We start from the raw sequence: 10,495 nt of genomic DNA, 5'->3' as shown, positions 1-10,495 counted from the left end.
TAATAAGTTGCAACCTCTCCCATTGTGAAAGCAATTGCTTCTGGTTCTTGGCCAACCACCGTGCGGCACGTCAGCAAACTGAACTTTTCGCTGACTTTCCCTTCCCATTAAAGAGGAAAAAAAAGAAAAGAAAAAACGGGGATTGTGTCATAACCGTTTCTTTCTGTTTCGCTACACAACACTGCATATGCACAGTTGCACACACACACACGCATAAATTAAAATACCAATAGCGCTTTTTTTAAAAATTATTTTTTCTTTCGTTGTTGGTTTCGTGGTTGCCTTGCGCCTTTTTCCATTTCTCTCTATGAGCGATGGTTTGTTACTTTGTTTGAAGGAACAATAAAATAACACCCTTCGCAACAATGACCACTGAGCTAACGCTCTCTCTCTCTCTCTCTTCGTCTCTGTCGCAGGTTGGTGATGGTGGTTGCGGAGAAGCTCATGAAAAATCATGAATAACGTGATTTTTAGTAATTGCTGAGAAATGAGTGATTGAGAAAGAGAAAGAACGCGCCACAACATAACACACTCGCACACAGTGAGAAGAGAGAGAGAGAGAGAGAATGTTTAGGTTGCATAAGCACAGGATTGCGAAGTCAGGGGACAAAATTGAGTTCAGAATTTCTCATCTCAAGGCGCTTCAGGTTCATTTCTTCTTCACTCTTTATCATCTTCCGTTTCTCGTGTTGTTCACTTACGTTGATCAATGTGACTAGTGTAGTTGTATCTGTATGTGTTTCCGTGTTTGCTTAATCTGCTTCGTCTTCGGAATTGGTGATCCGCAATGATAATTCGTTTGTGCAATGCAGCTGAAAATGTTAGATCCTAATTTGGAAATGAATTAACAAACATTGATATAGTGAGGTTGTTTTATTTTAAATTAGAAATTTATTATACCAAGTGCTTCGTATTTTGGAAAGAGAAACGTTGAGCGGACTCAGAGAACATGTTTGTGATGCTTTGTTACGAGAGGAGTGATAGCTAAATACTCCTAGCATATTCTCTACATTGGTTAAAATTTGTTACATACTAAAAAATTATGAGTAAAACTCATTAAATAAAAAATGAGATTCATATCATTTTGTGATTTTCAATTAATTTTAGCTAATGACAAAGAGTATAGTAGAGATTCTCTTACTAGCATTTGTCTTGTTATGAATAGCTTAGCTGCAATAGCTCTGTGGCTTCTGTTCTCGTGGAATGCAGAACAACTATACGTGTATGTTTTAATAAAGAGCCAAATCATAAAATTATTTGCGTTTAAGAGTTAAAGACCATAGGGTACTGTTATAACTTATAACATTCCAATAATTCGTGAATCGTGGAAAAAATTTCTTTTCAGAATTCCATATGAAAATGCTTTGAATTTTCTAATGTTGTTTCAGTATAAGGCCATAAAAGAAACTCAGGTTCTGTCAAAAATGAATGCTGATTCAAATGTTTGTAGGTACCCAAGGGGTGGGACAAGCTGTTTGTTTCTGTTGTCTCGGTAGAAACTGGTAAAACAATTGCAAAGTCGAGCAAAGTGTCAGTGCGTAATGGAGGTTGTCAATGGTCAGATACATTTTCAGAATCTATATTGGTTTCGAGAGATAATTCTTCAAAGGAGATTGATGATTATGTCCTCAAGCTTATTGTTGCCATGGTATTATCACTGATTCACTGTTGCTGCTATGCACATCATTTTGTTATTCTTCTGTTCCTTTATCTTTATCAGCTTGAAATTTCTCTGTTTGGATTAATAAATAATAATCAGCATCACTTAACAGGGGTCATCAAGATCTGGCATCCTGGGAGAGGCCACTGTTAGTTTGACTAGCTATAGGAGTTCAGGTGCTGCTATTCCACTTTCAATCCCACTGAATAAGTGCAACCATGGGACAGTTTTACATGTGAGTCATACAACTGAAGAAGCTGAGAAGGGATTGCTATTTTGATTTCATGGATGTCATGTGTCATTTTGGATTATATTCAAAGTTCTTTTTTCTCAAATTGAGGGAAAATATAGATAGCACTGTATATCTGGAATATTTTGCTGACTGGAATTGAATTAACAAATATATGTTTTGATGCTTTAAAATATATATAATTGTCTTTCTCACAGATTTGCTTTTCTTATGATGATTGATGTTACCATTTCACTTAATAATAATCTTGGACAAACAGTAATTCAGCCAGAAAGTTGTAATTTAGCATTCGCATATTTTTATCCATCAATATATATCACAACGAAATAACTTCTTTCCTTCTTGCAAATGCATTATTCCTTTGTGACAGATCTCTTTTTCGTTAACTTCACACACGATGATGGTACTGTCTTTTGAGTCTTTTTTCAACTTAATTGTTATTCAACTTTTCTTTATCGGCTGATTGTTGCATGAGACTTGAATCTTATTCATGGAGATTATGACCCCATAAGCATACTACTATTACATGATATGATATGGTTTTTCGCTTCTTTCACTTACAAGACAATCGCCAGGTTCTTCACTTTGAAGGCACGTGGTTTACTCTTCCATTGCAATAATCAGTATGAAAAATTGTTTGTTACCCATTACCCTACCTTGTTGAGAAGCCCTTTTTCTTTGGTTCATCTTTGCTCATTGAAGCAGTACTCACTGTGATTCTCCTCTCCGAATATAGAGACAAACTATGGGCTATTATTACAATAATGCTATTGCAGAAAAATATAATTGAATTTAGAGTTGGGAATTCAGTGGTTATGCATTTTGCAGGTAACTGTGCAGTGCCTTACACCAAGAACGAAACTCAGGTTTGTATTGGAGGGTAGTCTTTTTGTATTATAATGTCAATTATTCTAGTAAGTATTTATCTCCTACACTTTTTCCAGGGATCAAGAATCAAGTGAGACAAAGTTCCATTTGAAGGCCATCAATGAAAGTGATTATGATCTGGCTGTCAAGTCCAATGAATCAGATTGTTCAAATGTACAGAGTATTGAATCTTCCTCTGTTGAAGATTTCGACTCTATCTTATCTCCCGGAGAAATTGAGACAATGGTAAAATTACAACATTTTCCCGACTATAATCATATTCATATCTATTCTGTTGCATAAATGGTTACAGAATTCTTCCCACGTATGCATATTGGTAAATAATAATTCTCTGTGTGCGCCTAATAATCAATTATCAGGATGAGCTTTCTAAACTCAAATAATTCTCTAGCTTAACTGTTTGTTTAGATTTAGGGTCTTCTGGTGCATCAGGAACATACTCATAAGGTTTATATATGGCATTTGCACAGAAGATATTGCATCATCTCCACCAATTCCAATTTTAACTGGCCTTTTCTGTCCCTTAAGTTTGCAAAAAATAGTACTACTATTTTAGAGAAATTTTTGCAAGATAGTAACTGCTTTCCATCCTAGTCATTCATGGTACAGAGTTGTCTTCTATCACTGTCCAGGAAGCAAAAGAATTTCTTTACGCAGTAGAGCCATTAGCTTGCTTATGTTCGAGTTGTGTCGTAATTTACTGTTGGCCTGCCTTTATCATGAAACTAATGACACGCTGCACTTGCACCTTGGCTGCAGGCAACAAGCTTCTCCGGATCTGTATCAAACTGCAGCCATAACTCAACTGAGGGTTCCACAGGAAGGGGAAATATCTCCCCATCTATCAGTGACGGGCAGAGCCCGACTGCAAGACAAGATTCAACCAGTTCCCAGAAAAGTGTATCCCATCACGATTACCCTGTGAATGATTCTTCTCAGTCAAATAATTCATCATTTAATTCCCAGAATATGCAAGACATTAGTACATTATCTTCTAAGAAGACCAATGCTTCTAATAACCATCTGGAAGCTGCAGAGGACACAAGTGAAGAGCTGCGGGCAGAAGCAAAGATGTGGGAGATGAACGCCCGGAAGCTAATGGGTGATTTAGACATGTTGAGGACAGAATTCTCAGATCAATCCAAAAAAATGGCTGGTATGGAAATGGACCTTTCAGCAGCACAGGTAGAGCGTGATAGTTTGAAAAAAGAAGCGGAACAGTTAAAATTGTCGTTTGAGGATCCAATAGTGAGACAGAAAGCATTGGAAGATTCAATGTCTCAAGTTGAAGGTATTCCAGAAATTGAAAATGCACTAAAAGAGGAATTGAAGTTTGAAAAAGAATTCAATGCCAACTTATCTTTGCAACTGAAGAGGAGCCAAGAAGCAAATATAGAGCTTGTTTCTGTTCTCCAGGAGCTGGAAGACACCATAGAACAACAGAAAGTTGAGATAGAAAATCTTTCATCATTACCCTCAAAATTCAGTGATCTTGAGAAATCTTTCCAACAAAGTATAGAAGGAAACAAGCACTTAATGCAACAACTAGAACAATTAGAGGAATCGAAGAAAAATCTGCTGATCAAGGTGCAAGAGCTGGAAGGGACCTTGGAGGACAAAATGCGAGGCGCTGAACATGCAAAGATTCAAAACAACAAAACACTTTCAGATATTGAAATGGAGTCTGAAAGCAAAATATATTCTAAAGATAAAGAAATTTTAAGTTTGAAAGCAAAGCTACTTGAATCTATCCCAGAAAGTTATAATAATGCGGAGACTGTGTCCAGAAACTTAGACGATGCAGATCTTTTGAGAGAAATCAAAGTACTGAAACAGAAAGTTCAGGAACTTGAGATGGACTGCAATGAGCTGACAGAGGAAAACCTTGAGCTCGTATTCAAGCTAAAAGAAGCAAAGAAAAATTCGAAAGATGGTGGTGCATCTGAAGACCTTTTGTCAGACAAGCTTAAAGATCAAACTTCTACTAGCTTTGGGTCTGAGGTAAGAAACAATTTATTTCGAATATTCCATTCAGAAGACATGCTCCAGGGGAAAAAGGACATCAAGATTTGTAATGATGATCATTTTTCAATTCAAGAGCTTGAGACTTCAAAGTTAGCTCTAGAAGTTCGAATCACAGATTTGAATAAGGAACTGACTAATAAAACATCTGTGATAGGAAATCTTGAGGCTAATTTATCAGGTAAAGAAAAGGAGATTGGGGTTCTGCAGAAGCTGCTGAGTGAGTTGGAAGCCAATGTTTATCATCTTGAACAGGAAAAAAGTCAACTAGAGAAACACATGGAGGCCTTGATAAAAGAAAATAAGCATGAACTGGAGCTTCACATATTAGACATAGAACAGGAAAAACAACAATTGTCAATTCGTGTTTCTGTTTTAGAAGCTCAGTTAAGAGATTTGACAAATGAACAAGAGTTCCGTTTATCAGAACTAGAGAGCTCTAGATCTCAAGCTGCAAGACTTCAAGAGAAGATTACGGAGCTGCAGTCTGAGACAGATTCTTCAACAGAAGACTTGAAACAAAAATTAAGGGTGGCACAAATTCACTGGTCAGAAGCACAAGAAGAATGTGAATATCTAAGAGGAGCAAATCAGAAGTTACAAATTACCGTTGAGAATCTTGCAGAAGAATGCAGTTATTTCGAGAAGCTAAATGGAGATTTGAAGCAGCAAAACTTGAAGCTAGAGGAATATTGCTCCCATATGGAAGCCAGGTTGAGGGAATCAGATGAAAGATTTGCCAAGTGCTCTGAAGGAGTGGAACTCTTGGAAAAGAAATTTGATTTAAAGCTAGAAGATATTGCATCAAAAGAAAAGCATCTAACTTCAGATTTTGATGGTATTTTTTATGAAAATAGGAAACATATGGAGCAGGCTCATTTCTTATTGAATCAGATGCAAATGGAGATGATGGTAGAAACTCAGAACCTTGAATTAGAAGTTGAGAAACTTTCAGCAGCGTATGATGAGAAAGAAAGAATAGCTTCCAATGCCATGCTTGAAGTATCCACATTACGTGCTGATAAAGCCAAACTGGAATCTGCTTTTGAAGAAGCTCAATCTAAAGTGATTTTGGCTAAGAACGAGGTTGATATGATGCAGTCTCAATATGAACAAAAGCTGAAAGACCTAACAACGCAGCTTTCCAAATACAAAATTAAAATAGAAATGCTGATGACTGAACATGAAAAGTTGTTGAAGCTGGTGGAGGACTACAAATCAAGAGAGCTAAAATTCAAAAGTACTATAAATGCCCTTGAATTAAAGCTAACAGTCACTGAATATGAAAGACAGCAAGTCATGGATGAATCTGGAAATTTAAAGGTTCAGTTGCAGCAGACCCAGCAATTTGAAAATGAGATTATAGCTCTAAAGAATGAGCTCAATGCTTCTAATTCTAAGAAAGAGAGACTGGAAGCCTCATTGCGCCTAACATCTGAACTATGTGAAGATCTGAAGGAAGAGAAGACATCATCTGAACTAAAGATATTAGCCTTGGAGACGGCTGAGTCTGAATTGGAGGACTGCAAGAGAACTAGAACTTCCCTGGAAGAAAAACTTCTTCTGTTGGAGAATGACTTGAAGGCAAGAGAATCAAGATGTGTCCAGGATACTGAGCTCAGTCACAGCAAGAGAATAAACAGGCAGCATCAACAGACCATACAACTGCTTGAACAAGAAAAAGCTGAGTTCCAGACAAAAGCCCAAGTCCTTGAAGAAGAATTGAAGCTGATTAAGGAACAAAGGAGAAATCAAGTTTCGAAGTTAAACAGGAAAAGTTTAACTGTTCACGATGATATGAAGGCCTCAAAAGTTAGTGCTCCTTTTCATTAATGGCATGGTAACATTGTGATGACAGTACTAGTAATTTTCTTTCTATGATTTAGCAGAACCCTGTGGTGAAAAATACCAATCAACATCGCAGTAATAGGAAAAAGTCGTTAAAGAATGACAGAGAAATCATGAAAGATCAACAAGACCCTGGTTACAGCATCAAACATCAGAGTGAGGTAATATGTTTTGAATATGGAGTATATTGTAATTTACCTTCATGTCAAATGTTACAAAGTATATTTAATAATTACAATTTGTGTGGTGCAAAGTGATAATATCAAATAAATGTAGTCTCACTGGAAATGACAACTTACTTTACAATGTTTCTGTTTCATGTCTCCTTTTTCTTAAGTAGGTAGAAACTGAACTTGGACTTCTTGATGAAAATGTTCATGCTGTTGAAGTAGATCCACTACCAAAGACTCAATTGCTTGAGAATGAACTAGCAAAAGAAAAAGAAGTCAAGAACATTTATGAAGTTCAACTTGACAGGTTAGAGGAACATACTGTACCTTCAAAGCTAAAAGGAAAAGGCTTTTAATCTGTTTATATGACCCCCTTATGCTGATCCTTTTATTAATTTGAAGCTTTTTCTTCTATTTTGAACAATCCAATAACATCAAAAGTTGTTTCCCACTCTGTGGGTTATTTTAAATCATTCAAACAGGATAATTCCAATGTCTTAAAAGACACTGTTTCAAAATTGAATATATTCATCACATTGATTGTTGTACTGATTAGGATCAATTTATGAGTATGAAATTGTTTGAAAACTTTGGCTGGTGACAAAATTAGAATTTCTTATCTGACTGTTCATCTATTTAGGATTAAGCGATTGAAGGTGTATTTGGCACACTAAAGTTATTATCAGGTGAAAACACTACATAAAGTTTTCGAGAAATAAAAGAAAATTTAAGTTACAGAAGATGATGCCAACTTTCTTTTGGTTTCAATGGATTGCCTATTGAGGCTCCATATTGTATACCTTTTGGTTAAAACCAAGTTTAAAACAGTTAATGTCAACATGCAGTAATCCATTTAGGGATGCCAGAAGACTGACTTATTGTTTCAAAGATGTCGTAGACTCGTAGTTACTCTGCTGCTAATTTTGGAACCTTCTGTTTTTGTTTTTTGAGCGCTTGACTAATTGCTCATATGAAGTATTTACTGTTATATAATTCCTTGTATCTTTATCCTGCAAGGTCACCATCTCAAGACCGAAACAACCAAGCAAATGGCCCAGTAAAATCAATGGCTGAAGAACTAGTGACTAAAGAAAAATTTGAACGTACAAAATCAATGCTAGAGGCAGAGTTAAGAGATATTCAGGAGCGCTACTTCCACATGAGCCTTAAATATGCTGAGGTTGAAGCTATGCGTGAAGAACTTGTGATGAAGCTCAAGGCGACCAGGAAACAAAAAGGATGGCTTTCATAGAATTATGATCAGTTTGATGGCCCTTTATTGGATTTGAGGCTGCTAATCTCGGGTAACTTTTCTCATGAATTGTAAGTGTCACAGTTTTCAATCTACTATAGGATGTATCTTTTGGAAATGACTCATTCATTGAATAGGAGAATAGTAATAAAACTATAATGGTCGTTTGTACTTGTAAATATAGAAACTTTGAAGGTAGAATTACACTTAGCAAGTGATATTGTGATTGTCTTGGGCTGTCAATACTTGCTCTCCTTGTATCCCAAGGGTTTACATAGTTTCAAAAGCAGCATTCATTATTTTGGCTGTTATATGTGCTGCTATTGAGAAAATAAACTATGCCATTACATATAAAACAATTTTATCCTATTATCTAATTATACTCGGTCTCTAATTATAAGATATAATTGACTAATTTATGCTTATTAAGAAAGTTAATTTATTATCATTAAATTTGTCTATAATTATAATATTTTTTTAAAATTTATCCTTAACTTTATTGAAAATCTATTCATCTTCTCCAATCTCCATAGAAGAGAGAAAGAGACAATTCATGGTGAAAATTTTTCATATCTATACTATTTCTCTCCAAATAATTCCCAATGTATACTAGTTCTCAATTTAATTCCTGAACTACACTATCCTTTGAGAAGTTTTGTTTTCAGGACCCGACTTCCCACCTTCATTTTTTTTAATGTTATTTTATTAAATTTAAAAATGTTATAATTAATTATCTTAAAATAAATTAAAAAAAAAGACAAAGTGATTAAAAAATATATTGATTAAAACAGTGAATATATAGTTATCATATCTTAGTTATATTATATGAAGAAATTAAAACACTCAAATAACGAAAAATACTAACAATTAGAGAGACAAACATAATAAACTAAACATACTAACAATAACACGAAAATGACAAAACTAATCATAGTTTGAAAGATGTTGTACAACGGACATGTCTTATTCCTTTTGAATCATTCTAGCGAGTTGTTCATCATGCGCAACATTTGCATCGATTATTGCAACATGTTGATCGATTATTGGGGCTAGTTGGGTTATTGGTTTGCTAATAATAACTAAAATTTATATTGGACAAAAACACTTCCAATGGTTGAATTTTGCTAACACCTTTAACACGTCTTCATTATTTTTCAACTCTGTTATTTTATATTTGAATTTTTTTTTTAATATTTTATATGGTATGGATATTGAAAGAACAATTGTCTGATCACATATACTTTGTGAATTTCATAAAGGGGAACCCCTAGAGGGATAACTTGCTTGATGACATCCTTCAATATTTTGGTGTTGCATCCCGAAAGAATTTCAAATCTTATTGGGTTTGCTCTAGTGAAGGAGTAACCAAAAAATGTCTTGTCATGGTATCTTCTGCTTGCCATTGTAATACAACATTACATCATGAGTAAGAGTGATGGTGAATCGAAGTAGGTTAAGTATACCATCGGGTATTCTATTGATGATACATAATAATTTTATAGGGACAACAAGTGGATATTGCTCATTGCACATTCACATTATGCAAACATCATCATCATTTTTCAATTGCGGAAAATGAAAAAAAAAATTGTTGACCTGCATCTATGGATGACGGTCGGTAGTAGGTTTTATGCACAAATTGATCATTGGTTAGATGAAGGGTGTTGTGCATTCTACTCTTTAGTGTCTCGAAAGAACACTTATTAGGAACTCGCATGGGTATTGGAGTAGGACATTGATAATAAACATCAATTTGGTTGTGTTTGATTGATCCATTTGGAAAAATGAATGTTAATTTCGAGTTACCAAAGGTTTGAATGCTTGTTTTCCCCAAGAATGCCATAATATTGAGATTGAGTTTCGTTTGTGAAGGTATATTGTGTGGAAATGTGTGGTTGTATTAAGGGTGTTTGGTGTTGTTTATAGTTGTTTGAATATTTGCCCCATTGATGTATATTGAATTCTCATAAGGTTAGAATTGTCTTTTTGATAAAGACTTGTATGGAATTCAATGTTGATTGAGACATGTCATTATTCTAATTTCGCTTTTATTGATATAGTACATAATATTGTCAATTTTGATTGTGATTTTATCCTACTACCTAGTGTACCAGTCCATTACTATTTTCAGACTTTAAATTTAAATTGTGAGTTGTCAATTCAATGTTAGTTTTGTCAGTGAAACATCTATTATTTTTTCAGAGGTTTGGGTAAATTGCAAAATGTTATCAATTTTAAATGTTATTTTACTTTGTTACACGATGCACCAAACGTTCATTATTACTTTCAGATTTTAAATTTAAAATTGTGAGTTATCAATTTTATAAATTGCATAACATGACCACTTAAACATAATATAACATGACATGACCACTTTAACATAATTTTGAAAACTACATTAGAAG

General features: G+C 34.7%; 1 protein-coding gene across 2 annotated transcripts; it reads left to right on the top strand.

Moving 5' to 3' along the window:
* On the top strand, window positions 1–8,422 carry LOC100817725 (myosin-11). 2 transcript variants are annotated; one of them, XM_006594107.4, is made up of 9 exons: window positions 9–647; window positions 1,451–1,648; window positions 1,773–1,895; window positions 2,739–2,776; window positions 2,855–3,023; window positions 3,558–6,632; window positions 6,710–6,829; window positions 7,009–7,145; window positions 7,856–8,422. In XM_006594107.4, exons 1-9 carry the CDS (start codon window positions 567–569, stop codon window positions 8,088–8,090), a joined length of 4,176 nt encoding a protein of 1,391 aa, XP_006594170.1. In that variant the 5' UTR covers window positions 9–566; the 3' UTR covers window positions 8,091–8,422. The 2 variants fall into 2 exon arrangements, with proteins under 2 accessions (XP_014621023.1, XP_006594170.1); XM_014765537.3 differs by lacking the exon at window positions 7,856–8,422 and having other exon boundaries at window positions 1–647; window positions 7,006–7,144.
* The last annotated feature ends 2,073 nt before the right edge of the window (window positions 8,423–10,495 follow it).

Source organism: Glycine max, chromosome 13 (assembly GCF_000004515.6).
Source record: "Glycine max cultivar Williams 82 chromosome 13, Glycine_max_v4.0, whole genome shotgun sequence".
Classification (NCBI taxonomy): Eukaryota; Viridiplantae; Streptophyta; class Magnoliopsida; order Fabales; family Fabaceae; genus Glycine; species Glycine max.
This window is presented reverse-complemented; position numbering and strand designations above follow the sequence as displayed.

Bases quoted from the DNA above. Each gene is read 5' to 3' on its own strand.
- LOC100817725 (XM_006594107.4), top strand. From the start codon at position 567: ATGTTTAGGTTGCATAAGCACAGGATTGCGAAGTCAGGGGACAAAATT. The intron at 3,024-3,557 runs GTAAAATTACAA...CCTTGGCTGCAG, and splicing joins CCGGAGAAATTGAGACAATG to GCAACAAGCTTCTCCGGATC. The intron at 7,146-7,855 runs GTTAGAGGAACA...TTATCCTGCAAG, and splicing joins TATGAAGTTCAACTTGACAG to GTCACCATCTCAAGACCGAA.